The sequence below is a fragment of the Cajanus cajan genome, chromosome 3, assembly GCF_000230855.2.
Source record: "Cajanus cajan strain Asha chromosome 3, NIPB_CcT2T_4, whole genome shotgun sequence".
NCBI lineage: Eukaryota > Viridiplantae > Streptophyta > Magnoliopsida > Fabales > Fabaceae > Cajanus > Cajanus cajan.
In genome coordinates this window covers 62,830,734-62,856,774 of record NC_138519.1, presented here as the reverse complement: position 1 = coordinate 62,856,774, position 26,041 = coordinate 62,830,734, and the positions used below count along the sequence as shown (strand labels likewise).

The 26,041-nt window shown below is 30.6% G+C and overlaps 2 protein-coding genes across 2 annotated transcripts; both read left to right on the top strand.

Moving 5' to 3' along the window:
• The first annotated feature begins 922 nt into the window (after positions 1-922).
• On the top strand, positions 923-13,639 carry LOC109800566 (putative helicase MAGATAMA 3). Its single transcript, XM_020361346.3, has 21 exons — positions 923-1,083; positions 1,676-1,831; positions 1,917-2,073; positions 2,507-2,640; positions 2,739-2,948; positions 3,563-3,754; positions 4,710-4,745; positions 5,496-5,581; positions 5,798-5,842; positions 6,900-7,011; positions 7,086-7,191; positions 7,731-7,828; positions 8,393-8,506; positions 8,591-8,683; positions 9,528-9,581; positions 9,992-10,050; positions 10,157-10,241; positions 11,715-12,083; positions 12,507-12,629; positions 12,715-12,801; positions 13,292-13,639. The coding sequence occupies exons 2-21, from the start codon at positions 1,730-1,732 to the stop codon at positions 13,505-13,507; spliced, it is 2,478 nt and encodes an 825-aa protein (XP_020216935.2). The 5' UTR covers positions 923-1,083; positions 1,676-1,729; the 3' UTR covers positions 13,508-13,639.
• A 2,543-nt stretch (positions 13,640-16,182) lies between these two features.
• On the top strand, positions 16,183-17,715 carry LOC109799969 (GDSL esterase/lipase At5g45910). The gene is made up of 5 exons (XM_083071974.1): positions 16,183-16,420; positions 16,535-16,624; positions 16,844-16,992; positions 17,107-17,380; positions 17,474-17,715. Exons 1-5 carry the CDS (start codon positions 16,183-16,185, stop codon positions 17,713-17,715), a joined length of 993 nt encoding a protein of 330 aa, XP_082928100.1.
• The last annotated feature ends 8,326 nt before the right edge of the window (positions 17,716-26,041 follow it).

The following is a 26,041-nucleotide window of genomic DNA, read 5'->3' as shown; positions in this document are numbered from 1 at the left end:
TCTATTGCGATATTTTTATTTAAGATATTTAGACATTGGTTATTGATGTATGCCTACTAGGTCATTTTAATAGTTCTCTTTTAAAATTCTCCCTTATACACCTTAGCCATCTTCATGTCAACTCTTACAAACTTAAGTTATATTCTCTAAAGGTCTAGCATTAACTTAACACTAATCCATATTTATCAACAAATAAAACAACATAAAAACATCATACATAATCACATATATAATGTATACATAATTAAAAAATATGATGTTGCAAATATTCATTCACTTTTTAATTTTAACATATAATAAAAAATATCACTAAAGTTAACCTAATAATTAGGAGGAAGGGATTAGTGTAATCATAAGTATGAAAAACTTATTCCTATCTTTATAAAAAAGAAATTTAATATATGAATTTCAGTCGATTAATATTTCTTAATTAGAAATAACATGATTGAACGGTAGAAATTTAATAAATTACATTTGAGTTCTTCTATTAAAATTAATTTGTAATTTTGCTTCGTAATTATTTTTTTCTCAAGTTTAATGTGTTGTTTTTTATATATGGTTGTTACAATTAAGTCCTTTTGTTGAATTTTTTCAATGTAGATCTTTTTTTTTCATTAAAATAATTGAAATTTATGATGGATTTCACAATAATTTAAAAGGTTCGTAAGCTAAAAATTTGATGTAATTTGTGTTTTTTTTTTAAAAAAAAGAGAAATTGAGATTTTTCTGAATTTTTATATATTAAATACAATCGTGTAATTTAATTATAATAAAAAAATCAATTTTTATATCCTAAATACAATCGTGTAATTTAATTATAAAAAAAATCAAAATAGTTTAATCGATTCAAATCACATAGATTTTGAATTGATTTTTTTTTTTGTTGAAAATTTTAGATAAATAAAATTTGAATTGAGACTCATTAGATTTTACAAAACCTCGAATTCTCAAGGTGAGAGCGAGACTCGCCCCAGTACTCGTCGCTGCCCCCGCCGCTGCTTTCTGTCCACATTCCGCCACGACAACAGCCTCTCTCGGCGTTTTGTTCCATCGCACAGTCCACGTAACAGTATCCGCACTCAGGTTAGTACTCCGCAGTCCGCAATTCCTGATGGTTGCTTATGTGCTGTGTTGCTCTATAATTTGGCATGAGGCTATTTGAAAATAATTTATGTATAGTATTGCACTAATATAGTTTTGTTGTTTGAAAATATTGGTGTGTGTATGTTATATATTTGGTTGCTCTGTTGTTTTGTTGCTATGTAATTTGGCTGCGCTAGGTAATTTAATTGCTCTCGTTATGTAGTTTGGCTGTTTTGTTGCTATGTAATTTGGTTGCTCAACTTGCTCTTGTTCTGTAATTTAGTTTCTCTTGTTCAATAATTTGTTTGGTTGTACTATGATGATTCTGATTTTAGACATGGAATTATATTAAAATGTGTTATGAAATTATTTTTTTTGGAGGTTTCTTTAAGGCATGCTGTGAATTTTATTGAAATTTATAAGTATGAAATATATATGACATGAATACTTTTTAAAGAAATAATAGAGATTGGATCATGCAATTTAATTAGTGATCGAGAATTTGAGATATGTGGTTTTGAATGAGAATGTAGCAATCGTCATTTAAAAGGGTGTTTTAGTCTAAAACCCTGATTGTCTTCCCTTAGTTCAGGTGTTCCATTTTTCCTCCTTCGGTTCCTTTTCCCTTCTCCCTCCATCTGTTGTCATGGCGGTGGAGAAGGAAAAGCTTCAGGAAGAATCTGTAGTCTGCCGCTTCTACCAGATTATTCTTAGTTGGGACTACTTTGCTCTCGTCAAGGAATCCAAGGCAATTCACTCATTCCTTACTCCTTTTGTTTGTTTGTTTGCTTTTGCATTGCAAAATTCACGTCTTTGAGATGTGATGTTTTCAGAAGCAGAAAAACAGAGAGAAAAAAGGGCCTGTGGAGTTGACGCTTGTTAAGGTTAAGACCCAATACAAAGATGTTGATGATTATATTACAACGTATGAACCCCTCATCTTTGAAGAAGCCAAATCCCAGATCATTAAGGAGAAAGAGGAGGATGAGGGTATTTTTAATTTCAACTACTTTGCGTCTTTTTCTTACAGCAGATTACTATTCTAGCGGAATATTATTAATTGTTAATAGTTTTGTCTCATGTCTTTAACCTTTTTTTTTTATCTCGTTGTTTTTAATAGCATTGTAGCACTAGCCAGAGAATATTAAGTGTTTATATTTTAAAGTTTGGAGGGTCAACTAATATGACTTGGAATTGTTGGCATATAATCATGCTTTTTAAGCATGTGGTCAGTTGTTTAATCTTCAGTTCCATGTGTACGAAAATAGTTTGTTGGGAGAGACTAAACCCTTAAATGGATTTTCGTAACCAATGATTAGTCTCTACTCTCTGGCTTTTGGTCAGGATAACTTAGGCACAACAAAAGTTTGGAGGCTCTCTTTCTGTACTTGCTGAAGAATTTTTTATCTTTGCCTGACCACAGTGACTGAATGGAAATTGGGGGTGGTAAAAAGTTGGAGTGAGGCGGATGACTTTCACTTTATAGAATTCCCGTGTGAAATCAAGGAGGGAGAATCAATATCACAAAATGATCTTTTGCTGCTTTCGAAAGATAAGGTACCGCTACTAGTGATAAGAGTTTATGTGTTTTTTTTTGGACTTTTAATTGTTTTCCAATTTGAACTGATTGCCTGTCAATATTTGTTGCTGGACAGATTTTGGATGGCAAAAGATTACCTACTGTTTATGCATTTGCTTTGGTGGAACATGTACGTAAATTTTTTGAAACAAGACTTCTTCGAGTTAGACTTTACCTTGCAGGAGAGTTCTCACATTTCAATACAGATAATGTCCAATCTTGCCCCAGGCTGTTTAACATGCGTTCTCATATATGTGAGACAGAGAGACAGTTGTATTTTATGAAGGTAACTTGTTCTATATTGTATTCTTGGCATAAAGGGGAAATATGATATCTGGGTTCTTTTAGGAATTATCAAGGAAAATATCTCCAATAGATCAAATATTTCCCACGGAAAGGTGTTAGGTTATTAACTTATTTGTAAGTGCTATTATATTTGTGGTATGCTTTGATATTGAAAATAGGGCAACATGCCTTCTGCCTTAACATTTTTGTTCATATATATATATATATATATATTTAAATATTGTTGTGGAAAGTTTAATCTCAAAAAGTTTTGTAATTCATTTCCTACTCTTTAGCCATGTGTTTAATTCTATATGGAAATGGTAGATCTTTGAAGTTTGTGTAGTTCTTCTATTTTGGCATCAATTCCGCTCTTTCTCTATAGAATGTTGAAAATTCCAACTATTATAAAGAATCAATCAAATGTTATTTTCATAGGATTTTTATTGAAGTGATACAATTGTGTGCTTTTTATACTCCGAGGCTTCAATTCTTGACTAATGAATTGTATTATTAATTTTAAAAAAATGGCAGAGGTTTTCAATATTTTTCTCTCAACAGAAAAAAGTTCTTATAGATTAGTTTGCCCTTTGATCCATTGTGAAAATTATGCAGATGTGCAGCTTATCTACCATTGCTCGTGAGTATGTGGCTATACGAACTATAAGCTGTCTCCCATACAAGGATTTAATATTAAATGCAGTTCCAGAGAATTTTGGCACAGAAGTTGAGGGTTGGAAAATCCCAATACCTTTGAAGGAATATGTTGAAAGTACTTTCAATCAGTATCAACGTGAAGCCATAACAGTAAGATTTAGTTTAGAAGTTCAATAAAATAATTATGTGTTTGCTCTTTTTGAAGCAATCGGATTTTTTTCTTTTTGTATCCTTGTAATATGGGGTTCTGGTAATTACTTAAAGATGACATTTTCAAGTTTGGGTTTGATAATAATTAAAATTCTGGACTTATGATTTCAAGTGTATTATCATGCATAACATCCATATCATTAAAAGTCCTGTTTCTCACTTTTTATTTCCAAGTTTTCCCTATTTAAACATGTTCCTTTTTTTCCCTGTTTTCTTTAATTATGTACACGTTAAATGCTTAGACTTCAACAATTTCAATCTCATTTGAATTTCTTTTGGTTTTAATGTAGGAGTTAAAAAAAATACATGAGCAAATAACATCCAAAACAAACTAGTTAAAATCAAAATTAAAATAAACAGTAAAACAGAAATCTTAAAGCCCACCAATCTCTTCCTGTCTTCATATATGCTTTCATCTTTATCATTTTCTTTTTGTTTTTATGAACTCTTTAGTACTTTTTTTAGATGACAAAATGTCTTTCTATTGATGAACCGCTTTAGAAAGATAATTGAAAAAAAGTAAAAGCTATTTTACATTTGGATGCAATCTTCAAAAAGTACTTTTTAATGTTTGAACTTTGAACAGCTTCTCCTTTTTTTAAGTTAGCTTTTGTGTGGTCTTTTTCCAGAAGCACGATATCGTTTGCTAAGAAAGAAAACAATTTTTTTTGCCTTTTTAGTTTAAAGCCTAAGCATGCACAGTTATAAGAAAAATCGATACAACATATGCCATAATCAGTTATAACTTACAAGTCAAACAACAAAGAGGACAGAAAAAATGACCGAAGAATCTTTATAAGTGATTAACTGAAGATCAAAAGTTTTTATTTCTTTGTAAGACATAAAGCTCATGTAGCATTATTTATTCCACAATAACATTTTATATCTGTTGCAGGCTGGTCTATCATCAAAAGCCTTTGTCCTGATACAGGTTTGTCTTTATGTCTGGCTTTGCTTCTGCTGTAGAATTCTTTTAACGCTTTTGCATGCTTTCCTTTTCTTTTAATTAATATTTGATATTATGTTTATCAGTTTATGCTGAATTGTTTTATTCAAAGACTTGTTTGTTATAGTTGGGAATCGGGAGAAATTTATTATGAAGAACTGCCAATTTCAAGCTTTCCTGCTGCCAGTTTTTTCTCCAATTTTATTAAAAACTAGTTCCATGATCTTCTTTTTGACTTCAAAACTCCTGAACACACACACACACACACACACACACACACACATATATATATATATATATATATTTTATTTTAAGTTCTGTAAGAGAGTGACCAGTTAGACTGGATGAACCATGAACTGGTTAGTTCTTGACTTCTTGTAACAGATATAATTTATCCTTTGCTATTTTGTGTTTCTTATGATACAAATTACAAAGGTAGGTCATTGGGTCAGATTTTGTGAGTAATTACTACTGAAAAACATGTTATGATGTTCATTTCTATCATGTCACTAGGTCCTTTCCAGAATTTTTTGCTGAAGCTACATCCTTTCTTGATAATGTGTTTGCTGTTGTAATTTCTAGCTGACATGCATTATCCCCTTGCTCGATATCTGTGAGATGTATATTTATCTTTTATTTTTTATTATATTTTTTATTTTTTATTTTTATCAATTTGTAGTAGTTCTTTGTTTTTTAATAAAAAAACTGTAATTGAGTCTAACAAACTCCTTTCAGGGCCCCCCAGGGACAGGGAAGACTCAGACCATTCTTGGGATTCTAAGTACCATTTTGCATGCAACTCCTACAAGAGTGCATTCAAAGTAAGTAGAATATTTTTTTTATATATTTCTGCTGTCTTCTGTCTTAAAAATAAAAATTCTGATTTTGGTTTTGATTGTTGCTTGAGCAAAGCATTATGTTAAGAGTGTACCTCATAGAGGTTATATTTTTAAGCAATTTTTTTGGTCACATTTTTGTATAATGTTTTTGTTCATACATATGTAATATGTTTATTGATATTTGTTTCTTGGACTCAGGACCTATGAGCTAAGGCAGGGACCACAGATGCCTGTTGAGGAGAAGTAAGTTTTGCTTTGAAAATATCGAGGCATCACTTAATCAAGAAAACTTTATGTCATGTGTGCTGGTTTTTTCCTGTGATTCTGATATTTCTTTTTATTCCTCATATTGAACACCTTTTAAAATCTTTTCTTTGTTCTTTTCATTATTAGTTTCTTCTTTATCCTAGTTATACTTGATTGCTATCTGGCTGTGCCTATCTTCCTGCGGTTCATATTTAAATATTGTTTTGAATCTAAGTTCAACAATAAGAGTAAAAACAGATATTTATCTTATATTATATACATCAAGAAAATAGCTGTAATTAAGTGCATATTTTCTTGGTTTCTCTTCACTTAAGTTGGGTTAGCTTTATATGGTATTATAAGAAGCTGGGAGGATTGCTCAAAGCTAAGGGCACTGGCTTATAAAGTCAAAACACGAGTTCTGAGTGATTACGTATTTGATATGTGTTGTTGGAGAAAGATAAGGGAAGGAAAAAACCAACCGGCTCAATTGTACTTTAGAGTTCTCCAAGGTCCTGAAATAGTATTTGGATTAGAATATTCATTAGTAGATTTTCATTTAATTAAGAGATCCTGATTAAAGTATGATTCTAGATGTTTGGTGTATTAGGCTAGACAAGTCAGTTTTATTTAGTTGAGATTATGAATGTAGGTCCATAACAGAGTGCACTTCCAAACTGATAAAGTTGATTTTGGCCTCCTTAGTGTCCCTTGCATATTGGCCCCTCTTTCATTCTTAGTCTTCGTGGAATTTAAGAATAACTGAATTTGATTAGATGCTGCTGCACAAGTGCCTCGCAACAGTTATTTTTAAATTATATTTTCTTCATTCACCTTATCAGATCTTGTGTTATATTGCTGCCATCGAGTCTTACTCATTTAATAATCAATTTGGGATGATGATCACTTCTGCCCCAAGAAAAATTAAGATAGAACAAAGATGGTTGTTGTACTAGCTTTGTTGGTAAAATTTGCTTTTCATATTTCAACTAGCTAAAAGTTTTTTTTTTTAATCTTTTTTTATAGTTTATTCTAATCCATTTTCCTTTGGTAGACAAAGACATTGGGTACTAGCATCTCCATGGCTTAGTGGTATTAATCCAAGAGATAGTTTGATGCCGAAAGATGGTGATGATGGTTTTTTTCCAACTACTGGAAATGAATTAGTAAGTACTTTTTTTGTTGGTTAATATTATTAATTTTACAAAATAATGTCTTCTCTAATAATGGGTTTTATCAGAAACCTGAAGCTGTAACTTCAAGTCGTAAGTATCGTGTAAGAGTGCTTGTATGCGCCCCATCAAACTCTGCCCTTGATGAAATTGTGTTGAGGGTTCTCAATGGAGGTATGACTTATGAGGTTTCTCTAATGCATTTATTTGGGAAAAAAGGTTTCTTTTGCATTGCATTCCCTTGCATGATGTGATGATGCTACTAGAGTAAAAGAGTTCCAAGGACTATTTGTTTAGATAGCATGCGAAATTTGGTAATTAGTCATCTGAAAGTAATTTTATACTAAATTATGATGTTAAATGTTCTGAAGCTTGCAGAATTGAAATCCTTATATAAAAATAAGTAATGCATTGAGTGCAGTGTGATGTTTGTCCCTCTTAGTTTTCTGTTTGGGGTGGGTGTTAAGATTTCAACTGGAACACCTTTGCTAGGGAGATGTCATTTGCCATCCTGGTTGTGTGGCCAGTTGTTGACCCTTGTAATTAACTGTATCATATTATAAGCAGACTGAACTTGACTGAACAATTCTTGATTATTTTTTTTCATTAATTGTTTACTTTTTTGGTTTCTTTCAAGAATAACTTATTTCTATACTATTTTATCATGATTGCATATTTTTAATTATTGTTTACGCCTTTATGGATGTTCTCAGGTGTACACGATGAAAATGACCGTGCATATTGCCCTAAAATTGTGCGGATTGGTCTCAAAGCACATCATTCTATCAAGGCTGTTTCCCTGGATGAACTTGTATGTAGAAGAAGATTTGACCAATTGTTTTAATTAGCTATGCTACCACCATCTTTATTTATCTTGCATATCACTACTGTAAAATTTGGTTTTAATGCCATGATCATGCATGGTAGGTCAGGAGAGAAGCTTAACTATTAAATTGATGGTTTTATGGCTGGGATCTCTGATCATTGAAATGGATTTAATTTGTGTTTATGCTTCATATATCTTATAAATTGGATCATCCAGTCATACTGTGTTACTAAACACATTAGTGTGTAGATTTCAAGCCCAAAGCATATTCTTCAGCCTTGGATTTATGTATGTTGTATCATTGTATGCCAGTCACTAAAGATATGGTAATGCCCATTTTTAGATCTTTGAGGAAAATAATGCTCTTATAGAAAATAAATTTTGAGCATAATGCATATTTCTTGAACTTGGTTCTAACCTGCCAATTTTGACTAATGCCTTGGTAGTCTAAACTTTTAAGGATTTCTGTTTTACATCGCAATTTGTGTAATTAATCTGCATTTAAATGTAATCTGGGTCAAATCTCAATGTTTAAAATTTTATGTGCAGATGAAACAAAAACGTGCTGGTGCCAACAAATCAGTCACCAATAAACAGAGTAACGGTCCTGCAGGAAGTAATGATGACAGTATACGCGCTGCAATTTTGGATGAGGCCACAATTGTATATATTTCACGCTTTATGTTGAATGCAAAAGGAAAAGCAAAAATAATGTGATTTTCTTAGTATTTTCGTTGTGCTTGACAGGTCTTCTCTACTCTCAGCTTTAGTGGTTCCCACGTTTTCAGTAAACTAAACCGCAGCTTTGATGTTGTGATTATAGATGAAGCAGCACAAGCTGTAAGTGTGAAATCGTCTTCAGTTTAGTTGCTGAATCACTTGTTAGATTGCTTGTAATATAAAAAAACTTGGCAAAGTTTGGTCCAAAGAAGTTGCAGCGGTTCCTGAAAATATTATAGCTACTAATTTTGAATTGTAGTATGCAAATGGAATAACTGTCATGAACCAACTATCCCTAAAACTTAATCTATATTAGGTGAAGACACATGAACGGTTTTGTGTTATGAGGTGGTTGATTTTTGTGGATTCTAAAGCTGAGGATTGCTTAGATTAGGAAGTGGAAAGACCTAAGATCTTGAATCTGGTTCCACTTGTGTAGTGAAGAAAGGTGACTAGTGTGTTTGTGTTGGCTTCATGGTGAAGGTAACGCAACAAATAGTTGCTTCTACCTTTTCATGTTATCACCAGGATTTTGGGTGTATAATTGATTCTTTGTTGTTATGCAATTGCAAACACACTAGACATCTGCAGAACTGAAGAATTGAGTTTTAGGAGAGTAACCCCAGTCCCCCTAGTCAAGAACACCCAAGAAAGACACATTTGATAATATATGATCAGGTAATTTATCTTGAAGAAAGAACATACATGAAACATGCAGAACCAAATGCACAAGGAGGAATTTCGTAAAGAGATTCTTTATGAATAAAGATTTATTTCCTGAATTATTAGACTAATAATTCCTAAATTACATTGAAACTAGGCAATCTTGGTAAGTTAAACAGAGTTGTTATTATGTAGTTTCCAACAATATTGTTTACTTATTATTTGTAATGAGAAGATTAAGGATTGTTGATATATAATGTAAAATGAATGTTGCTTATTTTATTTCAACTCTTTATGACAGGTGGAACCTGCAACTCTTGTTCCTTTAGCCAACCAATGCAAAAAAGTTTTTCTGGTACTTTTCATTGCTGATCCTTGCAGAATAGAAACCTACACTACTTTACTTCTTACGATATTTAAGCTGCAGAAATGTCTTAATTAACATCTTAATTATCCATCATTTATAAAATACAAATTTCAAGGGAAAACATCTGTAACGAGAGCAAATTCATTATTCACTATGACTCTTGATCCAAAAGATACAAAATGGTACATAGGAATGAGATTGATAATTCTGTCTATTGATTTATTAATTGGTTAGACAACCTGGAGAATGAAAATATAATTTTTACAACAATTATTGAACATTTCTAAAAGCGTGTTGGATGATGTACTAAAAAAATCTTGTTGGGCTAAGCACTTTTAAAATCATTTTGGGCCAATGTTATTCTTATAGCTGCTATATTATCTTGCTATTTTTTAAAGGTTGGGGATCCAGCTCAACTTCCTGCAACTGTAATTTCAGACAATGCTAAGAATCATGGGTAAGCCATTCTTTTGGCTAACACCTGAATTGTATCATTTTAATACATTAAACCATTCTTTTGGTTAACAACTTTTTTTTGGTCTTTTTTCTTTCATGAATTCAAGATATGGCACAAGCTTATTTGAAAGATTGATGCAGGCCGGTTATCCAGTTAAAGTGTTGAAGACTCAATACCGAATGCATCCTGAGGTTGGTGCATATGGTTAATATGTCCTATATTGACTAGGAATAAGGCTAAAATACTGCTTAGAAGGCTTGGGTTATCCTTCCCCCTTGAATTAGGTTTTGGAGTTGAGTAAGGCATTACTCAACCCATTTCTAAATTCTAATACATATGTTAAGCAGAATCTTGCAAAATTAATTTGTTTAATATATGTGGTCTTTCTGTTTTCAAATGAGTATCAAGTGGCTGAGACTCGACAATTACCTCTGAATGAAGAGGTTGAAACATTATAGAATTCCCTCCAAAACTAACTAGATGCTTCAGACTTAAATTGTCCTGCTTGTTTTAATATAGCAGGTTTTTCATTACTATTTGATACAAGCAGATACTAAGACCCTTGATACCGAAATGAATGTAGCAAACAGATATACTTGTCCTTTAAGAATTTGTCTGCCGTAAATTGTTGCTTCCTTTTTATTATCATGCAAGTCCAGTCAAAGTAATATTGCAGATGCAGTTGATGTTTTTCTTTCTTCCTCTGCAATGTTTGGTCTAATGGTTGATGAAATTAGTTTTTATTTTTTCTTAATATCTATTGATCTGTGCCCTTAAAATATTTAGCTTATAATTAAGTTTCAAAAGAACTAAATGACTGTGATTTATAGCTCTCCCTTCTCTCTCTGCATGTATGGCACACTAATCACCTAACATGATATGCTGTCTTAATGTCTATTAAACTTTGTTTCAGTGAGATCTAGACAGCTTTCAAATTCAAAATTGTAGTAGCTTAAATTTAAATACCTGATTAACCAAGATTTGTATGAAGAATGTCAACACATTGCCATTGCCTAATACTCAGGTTGTTCATAGTAGCCTAGTCGTGCCTTGTGATATGAGACTTGGTGACATACGGAAGATAAAGAGAATGAAGGTTTGAATATAAGGGCTGTGTTCTTGTCAATATAAGGATGGAAGTAATAAACATGAGGCTTAATGTGCTGGAGGTGGGGTTTTGGGATGGATTAAGCTCCAGGAAAATAGATGGAACAGAAGGAATTATTTGGGCAGTACTTTCCGATCAATAGTTTGGTGAATACAGGGTCCACATTGACTCTTGCTGTAAGTGGTGTTTTAAACTAGGTCTATAGTGATGGCTTTTTAGCAAAAATTTGGGAGAGAATAATTATGGTTTTGATGGAATGAACTATAATGATGCCTAATCAAGAAACTTATCAAAGCAATATTTTAAATCGAAGAATATATATTATAAGGAATACGGGAGAGAAAATGTTTTAAAATCAAGCCTACATGTTACAAATGGAATGTGTAGAGAAATATTCCACAGTTTCTAAAGTATTTTCTAGGATTTGATTTTCATGTAATATTCGATTTTTATGTTCCTTTCTTATATTACTTTTATCTTCCTTTGTGTTCTCTACACTATTGAAATTTCCTGTCAATTTTTTTGAAGTGGGTTCTCTGACGTTATGATCAAACAGATACGAAGCTTTCCCTCTAAGGAGTTTTATGAAGACTCATTGGAAGATGGGGAAGACGTCAAATTACGGACAAAACGTGCATGGCATGATTACCGCTGCTTTGGGCCCTTCTGCTTCTTTGACATACATGAGGGAAAAGAGGCTCGGCCGTCTGGCAGTGGTTCATGGATAAATTCTGAGGAAGTTGACTTTGTACTATTCTTGTATCAAAAACTGATTACACTTTATCCGATACTGAAGACTGGTAACCAAGTTGCAATTATATCTCCATATAGTCAACAAGTCAAGCTCTTCCAAAAACGTTTTGAAGAGACCTTTGGGATGTCAGCTGAGAAAGTAGTGGATATATGTACTGTTGATGGTTGCCAGGTAAACTTGCTCAATGTTAATGATATGTCCTTCATATTCATTTCTGCTTTCAATGTTTATTGAATAATAAATTATGCTAATACTTAAATAAGTTGGTGATCGTTTACCATCTGGAATACAATAAACCTGACATTAAGTATAATTGCAAGACTAAGATTGTGACTTTAAATCACTGGTTGTGAATATACATCCACATGAACTGTTGCACTACACCATAGACAATGCCTTATTGTGTAGTTTCTCAAGATTAAATTATAAAACCTTCAGAAAATGGAGAAATAGATCATGGCTAATTGAATTGAATATTTTATAAATTTCTTTCAGTTCAATGAATTGTTACTTTAAGGATTCATATAACTGGCGCTTCTCTTTTGGATGATTCTTTATGGTTGGATCCTTATAAAGCTCTCTTCTCTCTTTCAGGGACGGGAAAAGGACATTGCAATATTTTCATGCGTCAGGGCAAGCAAAGATAAAGGTATAGGGTTTGTGGAGGACATCCGGCGAATGAATGTTGGGATCACTAGAGCAAAGTCAGCAATATTGGTACCGTTCTTTTGGGGTTGATGTGATGCTTTCAAGAATTTCATTTGGTCCATACGCGTCTGATCCATTTTTGTTGTTTATATAGGTGGTTGGATCTGCCTCAACTTTAAGGAGGAGCGAACAATGGAACAAGCTAGTGGAAAGTGCAGAGAAAAGGAACTGTTTATTCAAAGTATATAAATAGTAAATGCGCTGAGAAGTCATTTATATATCTACTATTAGTAGTGCTATGAATTTGATCATAAACTCTAAAATAAGAATTTTAATTAAGCCTAAATGATAAAAAATTCCACCCTCTATTAGTACATGGTCCTAGTTATTTTGTAATGTTAAGAAATGCTAGAAAGACAGTTTGACACATTCTTTTAAACACATGTTTAATATTTGAAATTTATTAAAAATTACAAAAAAAGAAAATTGAGTCCCATCTCCTCTGAATGAATTTATTTCATGATTTTATAGTTTTCATTAAATTTTAGTCAACAAGTGTTAAAAAGAAAATAGAAGTGTTTTGGAAGAGTGTGTTCCTATCATGTTTGTAATGTTTACATAATTGTTGGTGAACCTGAATGTATGCATGATCCGTTCCTAATTATTTAGATTATAACTTCTGCACCTTGTACTTTGAAGCTGAAGACTAAATAAACAATTTTCATCTGCAGGTTTCTCAACCGTATTCCTCATTCTTCAATGAAGAAAGTCTGTCATCCATGCAAACAAAAGTGGATGAACCGTCTAATAAGGTGGTGGGACCTGCTGATACGGTAGACAATCATACACAGCATGACAATGCTACCGCAGCATATAATGATCAAGCACAACCCGAGGACAATGTGGGCGATGTTGACATGGATGATGGGGGTTTTGATGACGATTAAGGTTAGTTGTTATGGTTGTGTAACGAGGATCGAGGACAAGGAAAATTGTAACCTGCACGCACTAATCTGAATATTGAAATTATAGTAAATTATCTTTAATGCAGAAAAAGGGTATTGTACCCACTTCACCCATTTTGATTGCATCAATACTATTCTCACATCTGCATTTTATTTTTCTTATTATGCAATCATACTTTCTGTCTACACTTGCATCTTTGCAAGTTGCAAGGATTTTGTTAATTTTAGAAATGGAATTTTCTTATAGATATGATTTGATTTATTTTTCCGGTTTAAATTGCCACTTGTCGGTTATGATATCTATAAATGAAATAATGATAATTGTTCAATAACTTAGTCACCCATCTCTAAAGTGTTTCAAGCTATGCATGCTTAGCTACGAAGTTTTTTTAATAATGAGCTACCGAAAAGTAGATGTATCTTGTTAGTATATGTAGTATAAATTGATTTTTTAAATTATTTTCAACTACACATTGTCACACCTATACTAATTTCTAGATTCCTATCATTTCGATGTGTTCAAGTTGTTACACATGACATGGAAATATATACATTTCTTTCCGGTGTAATTCAATTATCCATTTTAACAATTTTTTTTATAAGATATGTAATTTGACTTCATTAAAAATACTTTATTTTAGTTGAGAATGATTTTATAAAAACAAATCATTCAAAAACACCTCATTTGAGTGTAATTTAACTAAAAAAAGTGTATTATGATAAAATATTTTTATTTAAACGGAATATTTTTTATAATAAAAAAATATATTTAATTAGCATTTTATTTGGGTCTAGTGCTTGGCCACCTCGTTGTCAATCTTGACCATGTTACTTTGTTGTTGAAATTGAAACATAGATGGAAATTGTGTTTTTTGTGTCTGACCAATGCATGTTAGTCGTGTTGAAAACCCAAAGAAAAAGGAGATGGCAACTATGCTTTCTTGACCATTATGTTTTATACACAATGTGCATCACATAGTGCACGCTAACTTTGTGTTGATACTCCTTTGAAAATAAACTACAAAGTAATGTTACTAAACTATCAAATATCTCACTTAACTTTATGCCTATATACACAATCACAGGGCATTTTCTCCTTTTCTCCACTTATATACATCCCATCCCTCATAACTAGTCATTACTTTGTGGACATTGTTGAAGTTGCAACTTTATTCTTAACCCCAATCACAATCTGCAGTAGTAAGAGGAAAACAATTACATTTTTGACCCACACATAAACCTTGCTTGACAAGTTCAATGGTTTCAATGTAGTGATTATAATCTTGACTAGCTTCAATTATTTTTGTTGTGTTGTTTTACTTGAATGCATTTTGATTTTTATACAAAAGTGTTCTTTTGTTGATATAGTTATCAATCAATATCTTCAAAATATAAATTCAAGACTTATCACTTCGTATAAAGTTTTTACCATAACAATTTCAACTACACAAATAATATATTATATGTATAAACATGGTTTTGATAAATATAATATTACATTTTTTTAGTATTGATTCTTATAAAATTTTTGAATTTTTAAATCTTCCTAGTTGTTTTGTTTTTTTTAATTTAAATTTTGATCCAACTTATTTGGTTTTAGTTGTAATATTATTCTTGTTTTTTTTTTGCCTTTTGCCCTTTTAATATACAATTAAATTGCTTTTAGTTCCTACCAATATTTTTTTCAAAGTGACTAGCATAAAATGAACAAAATGTAATAGTGTGTTAAATGGAAAACAATAAATATGTTATAAATTTTAAAACAAAATAAGAGTGATGAAAAGAAAAAGAAAAAAATTACGAGATCAAAAATAAAATAAAAAATAGTATAAATTAAGTACAAGAAACACATTAAATTATAATCATTGTTTAAATGTGTTTCCCTTGTGAAATGTGTTGAAGTCTCTCTTGCAAAATTTAGGAAAGAAAGAGTTAACCAACTTTATAGCTTTTGTTAATAGGAATAGTTCAGGGTTATGATAAAAGAAATATATAAAAGATTTAAATTTGACTCAAATTAAATGTCAAAGAAGACTAATTTAGTATGATTAGTATAACTTTGTAAAATGTTATAAATTGAGCATTCCTTTTAAAAATAAAAGAATAGTTATTTTCTGACATATAATATATCTATTGAATTGTTAAATTTGTGTATCTTACTTCTTTGGGAATCAAATTTAAAGACAAAAAAATATCCCTAATTTTAAGTTGAGTAATATAGTAAAATTAATCTTTGATTCGTAAAAAATTTATAATGATGATGCAAATAATTTGTTGAGCAATAAATACACTTTTGTCTATGCATATACAAAAATCGCTACAGCCTTTAATTGTTGTTGATGAATCTTGTTATGAAAAGTCAAAGGAAAGCAATATATTGTCATAGAATGACTAAAATAACAACACAAGTAATGTTAAAAAGTAACAAACCTATATTCAAGGATGTATATGTGTTAGTTAAATGTATAAGAATACAACTTGCAACTCTTTATTTTAAGAAACAAAATAGTTAAACAGTGTCAAATTAAAATGACAACAACGTTGCAAGATGAAAGAGTTGTTTTTGTGACAATATATAATACTCAATTCCAATTGATATTCTTGTGCCTATCAACACACAAATTCCCTTTACACCTTTTTTAGCTTCCTGTAACGTCATGAAGATGATCATTATATTTTGCATCACCTTTACATGTGGTTTTCTTGAAAATGTTATTTCAGATGCCAATCCTCTCACATATGAAGCTATATTCAATTTTGGTGATTCTATAAGTGACACCGGAAATGCTGCTACTTACTACCCATCTATGGATGGCAATAGCCCGTATGGATCAACATACTTCAAACATCCATCTGGACGTATGTCGAATGGACGATTAATCATAGATTTTATAGGTATATGCCATTGGTATTTTAGGTCGTTTAATAGAATTTCCTTGATAGGAAGGGAACATAAAAAATGTGTTGGTGATTCAAGAAAATACTAACTTATGGTTGTTTCAATTATAGCCGAGGCATATGGCTTGCCAATGCTGCCAGCATATCTTAATCTCACCAAAGGGCAAGACATTAGGCAAGGAGTAAATTTTGCATTTGCAGGTGCAACTGCACTTAATATGGATTATTTCATACAAAAAAAACTCATTCCACCATCGACGAATATTTCATTAAGTGTTCAACTTGATTGGTTTAAGAAGCTAAAACCTTCCCTTTGCAAAAATAAACAAGGTTTTACCAAAGTTCCTTTAGTAATGTTTCTACTATATACATGATTATTTTTCCAATATGGCTTACAAATTTTATTCTATTCTATGACAGAATGTGATAACTACTTTAGAAGTTCATTGTTTCTCGTGGGAGAAATCGGTGGAAATGATATTAACGCACTTATCTTATCATACAAAAATATTGCAGAACTTCGTGAAATAGTTCCACTAATTATTGAAGCAATAATCAATGTCACTACAGTATGTCATATCAAATTTAAGCATTAAAATGTGGACTTCAACTTTTGATTAGGAATATGAATGAGTTGCTTTAGATTGATATGAAAATCAATTGTGTTTTTGTTTATTCGTCAGGAATTAATCGAAGAAGGAGCAGTAGAGATAGTGGTGCCAGGGAACTTCCCAATTGGATGTAATTCTGCTGTCTTAACAATAGTGAACAGTGGTAAAAAAGATGAATATGATCAATTTGGGTGCTTAGCAACTTACAATGATTTCATTAAATACTATAATTGGCAGCTCAATCAAGCCATAGAAACACTAAGACAAAAAAACAACCATGTTAAGATAATATATTTTGATTATTACGGTAGTGCCAAACGTTTATTTGAAGCACCACAACAATATGGTACGTGGTGTTTTTAATTTCTTATATTAGATGAGCAATTTTATTATGACTTGTTTGTATCTTATGCTTTATTTATGTACATTAATGATGCAGGATTTTCTTTTGGTAAGATTGACACTTTTAAAGCATGTTGTGGTAAAGGTGAACCCTACAACGTTGATGTACATATATTTTGTGGAAGTTTTGCTTCAACGATTTGCTCTGACCCTTCAATACATATAAATTGGGATGGAGCACACTTAACTGAAGCAGCTTATAGGCTAATAGCAAAAGGAATAGTTGAAGGCCCTTTTGCAAGTCCCTCTCTTAAATCTCCTACTTTCAAGATAGCTTAAAATTGACTCATTCATTATGAGAAGCTTTACTTATTTGCATAAATTCAAAATTAAGATTTATGTTTTTCTTTTAAAATATTTTGTACACAAGAAACCCATTCAAGCTATATGTTTTGATTATTGGGTTTATTGTGTTTTTATTGTGCTAATTGTACTTCTAACTCTATACAAAATTGTTTCCAATTAATATTCTTTCTTAACGTTCATCCATCCTTCATGCAATCAATTATATTTATATAAAAAAGTTTAAAAATTTGCACCATGATTCTATATGTTATTATCTTTAATCATGGAGATTTATATTAATTTTTAAAATACTTTTAATTACAAAATAACAAATTCTTGAGTTTTGAGTATAAAAAAAATATTTATGTTGCAAATCTCAATTTTTTTTTGTATTTAATGATATCATCCAAAAAATACCAACTCATTTAACCAAGATTGTATTATCGAATGAATCATTTTATTCTTAATATCAAGTTCTATTGAAGGATAGTTTATGAAAATAAGTTACTTTACACATGAGATAAGTTAAATTAAATAGTGTCAACCAACGATGGATCTACATAGTATATTGTGGGAATAGTTATCACACTAACCTTTTACAACCTTTGTATTTTGCACAAGACACACAATATATACAATATCCATAAGTTTTCTTAGATAATATAATAATATCTTTAAAAAAAATTTTAAAATTTGATAAAATTAAACTTGCATATAAATAAACTTAATTTTTTAAAGTTTATATATATATATATATATATATATATACACTATATTATAATATGTTCTAATATGTGTGTGTATGTGTGTAGTTGTTGTTAAAAAATGTCAAATTTTGATGAGTGACATTTTCATTATGAATATTACATACTTTTTCAATATATATTTTTTATTTTTATTTGTTGTATTAGATAGATTAGTTAAAAGTTTAAAAAATTGTAAATATAGTATTTTTCTATATCATTCTACTGTTATTTTTTTAAAATATAATATCAAGTGTAGATTAAATTAATTGTGACAACACTAATTATAATCATAACAATAAATATTAAAAATTATAAAAAACTAATTCTAATATATTAATATATTTACATTTCATAAAATGATACATAATATTTTTAATGTTACAAGTTTATGTATAAGTATTGGCTTATTGCCCTATTTCACTCGCAATTTAAAATTTTTAGATTCATCATTAATGTCAATAACATTCTAGTTAACATATTTTGTAACAAATTATCAAAGTGGAACGATCAATACTCAACTTTATCTTTTTAATTCCATGAAGATCTCTTTTTTTAATATCACTAATTTTGATTTATTAATGACAAATGACATTGTCGTAGAAAATACAAGCCTCGTTTATATAAAAAAAATTCCAAATAGCACCTGCATTTTTTCATGCATCATGTAGGCGTACATATGTTGAAATTGAAAAAGACATTTGTATTTTCCTTTAAATTTAATTTAAAATATTTTTATCCTATTGGGACGTCCATGATAGTCACGTAATGAAAATGTAAGCGCTATTTGCATCTTTCATATGTAATTCTTTTAAATTTTAACAATCTTACACGATGGGATGTCTCAAACTGCCACCTAGTCAAGAACACTCAAGAAAGACACATTTGATAATATATGATCAGGTAATTTATCTTGAAACATGCAGAACCAAATGCACAAGGAGGAATTTCGTAAAGAGATTCTTTAGGAATAAAGATTTATTTCCTGAATTAGACTAATAATTCCTAAATTACATTGAAACTAGGCAATCTTGATAAGTTAAACAGAGTTGTTATTATGTAGTTTCCAACAGTATTGTTTACTTATTATTTGTAATGAGAAGATTAAGGATTGTTGATATCTGCTGTAAAATGAATGTTGCTTATTTTATTTCAACTCTTTATGACAGGTGGGACCTGCAACTCTTGTTCCTTTATTAGCCAACCAATGCAAAATAGTTTTTCTGGTACTTTTCATTGCTGATCCTTGCAGTGTAGAAACCTACACTACTTTACTTCTTACGGTATTTAAGCTGCAGAAATGTCTTAATTAACATCTTAATTATCCATCATTTATAAAATACAAATTTCAAGGGAAAAGATACCGTTTGACAGCATCTGTAGCGAGAGCAAATTCATTATTCACTATGACTCTTGATCCAAAAGATACAAATTGGTATATAGGAATGAGATTGATAATTCTGTCTATTGATTTATTAACTGGTTAGACGACCTGGAGAATGAAAATATAATTTTTACAACAATTATTGAACCTTTCTAGAAACTTGTTGGACGATGTACTAAAAAACTCTTGTTGGGCTAAGCACTTTTAAAATTATTTTCGGCAAATGTTATTCTTATAGGTTATAGCTGCTATATTATCTTGCTATTTTTTAAAGGTTGGGGACCCAGCTCAACTTGCTGCAACTGTAATTTCAGACAATGCTAAGAATCATGGGTAAGTCATTCTTTTGGCTAACACCCAAATTGTATCATTTTAATACATTAAATTATTCATTTGGTTAACCACTTTTTTCTTTTTTGTCTTTTTTCTTTCATGAATTCAAGAATGGCACAAGCTTATTTGAAAGATTGATGCAGGCCGGTTATCCAGTTAAAGTGTTGAAGACTCAATATCAAATGCATCCTGAGGCTGGTGCATATGGTTAATGTACCTGTCTGAGGGTACACTCGTAATCTTCTAATAACTGGAGGGCCGAATGAGAGCTCTGGATGGATGTTTCAGAGGGGGGAGGTACCTGTAAAAGGCACTCTGATGCTCAAGACAGGACAAACACGATTCTTGAGAGTAATAAATGAAGCATACCTCGTTTTACATGACCTATTTATACTACTTGTCATGGATCCTGAACATGGTGGGTCTCTTCTGACACTTACCAAATTAGGTAATACGGTACTAATCGGCTGATTATGCCTTAATCACGCGTTTTCCCTTGTTAATCATGATCATCGTCTTAATTGCTGCCTGACTCTATCGGCCTTTGGTCGAGCCGATAGATAAAGGGTTAGGTTGCCCTTTCGTTCTCAGCCCTTTACCGAGCTGAGGAGCTGTTGAGAAGCAGAGCCAATTATGCTGTCTTGATGTTTGGTCTTACCGGTCGTTGACCGTGTCGAGGGGTGTGTAATTGGGGTTCTCTCTTGGTTTCGGCCATTTCCTGGGCCGATACGATGATAAAAAGGTTAACTATTAACACTGTCCTAGCAAAGCCATTGATGGCCTTGTAGGTTTGTTATTACCGGTGGCTGATAGAACATCACGTGTCGATCCACGGGGCCGATACGAATCCCTCCGGTACAGTTAAGATGTCCTATATTGACTAGGAATATGGCTAAAATACTGCTTAGAAGGCTTGGGTTATCCTTCCCCCTTGAATTAGGTTTTGGAGTTGAGTAAGGAATTACTCAACCCATTTCTAAATTCTAATAAATATGTTAAGTAGAATCTTGCAAAATTAATTTGTTTAATATATGTGGTCTTTCTGTGTTCAAATTAGTATCAAGTGGCTGAGACTCGACAATTACCTCTGAATGAAGAGGTTGAAACATTAAAGAATTCCCTCCAAAACTAACTAGATGCTTCATACTTAAATTGTCCTGCTTGTTTTAATATAGCAGGTTTTTCATTACTATTTGATACAAGCAGATACTCTAAGACCCTTGATACCGAAATGAATGTAGCAAACAGATATTCTTGTCCTTTAAGAAGTTGTCTGACGTAAATCCTTGCTTCCTTTTTATTTTCATGCAAGTCCAATCAAAGTAATATTGCAGATGCAGTTGATTTTTTTCTTTCTTCCTCTGCAATGTTTGGTCTAATGGTTGATGAAATTAGTTTTTATTTTTATTTTTAATTTTTTTTTTAATATCTATTGATCTGTGCGCTTAATATATTTAGCTTATAATTAAGTTTCAAAAGAACTAAATGACTGTGATTTATAGCTCTCCCTCCTCTCTGTGCATGTATGGTACACTAATCACCTAACATGATATGCTGTCTTACTGTCTATTAAACTTTGTTTCAGTGAGATCAGGACAGCCTTTAAATTCAAAATTGTAGTAGCTTAAATTTAAATACCTGATTAACCAAGATTTGTATGAAGAATGTCAACACATTGCCATTGCCTAATACTCAGGTTGTTCATAGTAGCCTAGTCGTGCCTTGTGATACGAGACTTGGTGACATACGGAAGTTAAAGAGAATGAAGGTTTGAATATAAGGGCTTCTTGTCAATATAAGGATGGAAGTAATCAACATGAAGCTTAATGTGCTGGAGGTGGGGTTTCGGGCTGGATTAAGCTCCAGGAAAATAGATGGAACGGAAGGAATTATTTGGACAGTACTTTCCGATCAATAATTATGGTTTTGATGGAATGAACTATAATGATGCCTAAACAAGAAACTTCTCGAAGCAATATTTTAAATTGAAGAATATATATTATAAGGAATACGGGAGAGAAAATGTATTAAAATCAAGCCTACATGTTACATGAATAAAGAATCATAAAATCTAAAGTGAATTAAAAGGTATGCATGTATTAAAATGAGTAACTTCTTAGTATAAGGATTAAAATGTAAAAACTATACATGCATAGAGTCAAATGATTTTGATTAAACATTTTCAAACTATGATAATTTGTAATTCCATAAATGTAAAAAATGTATATTTGTAGGATGTTTCCTATAATATATGAGTTGAACGCGGGTTAGATAAAATAGAAGGCATTACTCCTATATGATATTTTTCAATTATATATAATTCTTTCTCTATATAAATTAGAATAGATATGTTGATCAAGAATGCTTTTAAAGAATTTACTTTAATGAAAAGTATGTAGTTTTTATTTTTATTTATTTATTTATTTATTTTTAAGTTTAATGAGAGTATTTTTAGGAACTTCTTTAACATCTTATTTTTTTTAATTTATTATTTTCATTTTTATTTTAAATATAATTTTTTTAAAATATTATCAATGATTAAAAATATTTTTATATCATAGCAAAAATTAATTATTATAAATTTAAAATATAATTTATATGTTAATATTTTTATTTATTAACAAATTTAATTATAGCATAATTTAAAGATTAAAACATATTTGTTCATTATAAATTTTAGTTAAATAAAATGAATATTTATGCATTGTATGTGTTAAAAATACTAGTTTAATAGATTTTTTTCCTAAGAGTCTCTTTGGTTTAATGGAAGGTGAGGGGAAAGGAATAAGGAGATATTAGAAAGTGCTTGGTTGAGAGAAAAGAAAAGGTGATGTAACAATGTTTCATATATGCCTAGTTATTTATGTATGTGATTATGTATGATGATTTTGTGTTGACTTAAGTTGTTTGGTGTTTTTAGTTGTATGTTAGAGTTTTAAAAGTTAAGGAATCCTTGAGACTTACATTGTTGAAAGTTGTTTGAGCTGATGTCAAGTTTGATAAAGAAAGGGAGGAGGTATATAAGGATTTTTGAAAATCGAAACTTCATAAGTTTTATTTTCATAAATCTCATAGAAAAATTAATGAGAGAAGATCTATTGCTCTAGGGCCAAGAAGTACTTTTTTATGCTGGATCCTTGTAGAAGCATCTTTATCCTACCCTAAGGCTAAGATCAAGTCTTAGAAGTATATTCAAGCTTAGTAGAGCTCAAATATTTAGAGGAGAGAAGTCATTCCTAGGGAGCTTTGCAGTTCTTCTCTTTTCCTTGATTTATAGCTTTTTAGGGAACTGATTAAGGTAAGAGAAACTTGTTTGATTTCCTGAAGTTGAATATTATTGTATATGTTGATAAATCACTTGGTGGTGTAGCCATTCTTTCACGTTGGTGTGGGATTTTTGGTGTTAGCCGCGGGGTGGACATGATTAGAAAAACCTTGAGAAGCTATATATATTTGTTTCTCTCTTAATGAATGTGTGTAATCTATTTATTAATAGACTATTGTTGACCTAATTTTCCTCCTTATTGAATTTGTCCAATAAAAACATAATATCCTATCCATTTAATTAAGCCATATTTAATTAAATTTATTGTCAATTAACTAAAACATATTTAATTAATTGACCCTTAAGTTAAAACATTTAATTTAATGACTTTACTCCAAATATTTACTCTGTGTGTGACCCCATAAGTCTTCATTAAATTGGAATTAATATTTAAATATCATTTAATAAATATTATAGAAAAAGATTAACATTTAGCAATGTGTCGTTGTCATCCAATTAAAGAGAAACAATTATTTGATTTTAACATTCTACAACCATAATCACTATAGGGTAATCTATCCCTTCATCCTTGATTGAACATGAGATATAAGTGTGTCATTCTTGTTAAGTCCAATATATTATACATTTCTCTATACTCAAGTAGTTGTTCAAACACAAATAAACCCAATATCTGATATTTGCTCATTCTTGTGTAACCACACATATGTCACATCTCACTCAATCAAGAGACCTTAGGCAAATCTCCTATTATGTAGGAGGTACAAATCCTTTCAACATGACTCATATTCTTCACATGATTCTGTGGAGAAAAGATAGACACTAAAAGGGGGTTTGAATAGTGTCAATAAAAAATTTGCACTTTTCAATTAGTGAAGTAGTAACTCTAATAGTAAAGAGTACTGGAGAAGAAGTAGAAGAAACACATAATAATTTTTATACTAGTTTGTCTCAATTATCTTAAATAAGTTACAAGTATTTTTTTTTCAACAAGCCACTTTTAGTTCAAACCTAAGTGTTCTTTGAATTGCCTCTTCAAACAATCAACCCAAATATTTTTTTCACACAAAGCCTTTCTAGGCTTCAACATAAGGTATTCTTTCACAGACGAGCCTCTCTAGGCTCAAACATGTATTCTTTTATAGACGAGCCTCTTCGAACTCAACCAAGTATTTTTTTTACAGACAAGTCTCCCAAAGCTTAACCCTATAACAACAATTATATATCTGGATAAAGTTTTATGGACGTTGTTCATCTTACAATCAAGATGAGATACAACCAATTAAGAACACAAGTCTTTATAGAAAAATGAATAAATGATAATTTTATACAAACATTCTCCTTCTTTCTAATCTTGAAACTTCTTATATAATAGTCTAAATGAAGTTGATTGTTGCAAAATGTGGAAGAAAATATGCACATAAGTTTTGATGATGCCAAAACATTGAAAGAAATTCAAGGTCAAGTTAAAGTAAGTTGATCAAGGAACAAGATCTCAAGAATTAAATAGATAAGTCTTGTCAACTTAGCTAAACATGTAAAAGAAACTTTTAGAAATTGCAAGTATGCTTGGCCATTAAAATTAAGATTTCAAAAACCTCAATTAATCTTTTTAAATTTAAAAGCAAGTTTTAAATCTTTTGAAAAGAAAGTAAAAGAGTGATTCAAAAAGAATTAACGAAAATATTTTTTAAGGAATAGTTTTTAAAAACTAAATCTTTAATCATTGAAATAAAGTTTTCTATATAAAATGTTTTTGAAGCAAAAGTAATAATATTGGTCTGGTAATCGATCACCAGTTACAGTAATCGATTACCAGAAGAGGGAAGCTTCAAAATTCAAATTCTAAGATACAAAGTTTAAGTTATTTCAAAATTATAACTGTTGTAATCGATTACGAGGTACTATAATCGATTACCAGAAGAGGAAACTTCAAAATTCAAATTGGAAGATACAACGTTTAAATTATTTTGAAATTATGGCCAAGGATTATGAAAGCGAAGAAGAGGTAACGTCTTCTAACAATGATATCTCAATTTCATTTGATGAACTTCAAGATGCATTCAATGACTTGCATAAAGAATCCTTTAAACTTGCAAAATTAGTATCATCACATAAGAAAACAATTTTAAACTTAGAAAAAGAGATTTCAAAATTAAATAAATAATTATATAATCTTAAAACTGAAATTAAGATAATAAATTCTAAAAATGAAGATTAAGATATTAAAAACAAGTTAGAAACTAATGAAACAAATCATCCATGTTCAACATGCAACAAATTTAAAGAAGAAATTATAGTAACTTAAGAAACACTCTTGCAAAATTTACTTGTGAAAGAAATAACTTAGAATTAATATTAGGAAAACAAAGATGTGTATTTGATAAGGCAGGATTAGGATATAATCCTCAAAAACAACAAAAGAAATATAAAAATTTCTTTATACCTACACAAGTTACTTGTTTTCCATTCACAACATGTTTTTATTGTGGTAAGAAAGGTTATAATTTATCAACATGATATGTTAGAAAGAATATTAGCAATCTTAAGAATATGGTTTGGATTCCAAAAGGTTCT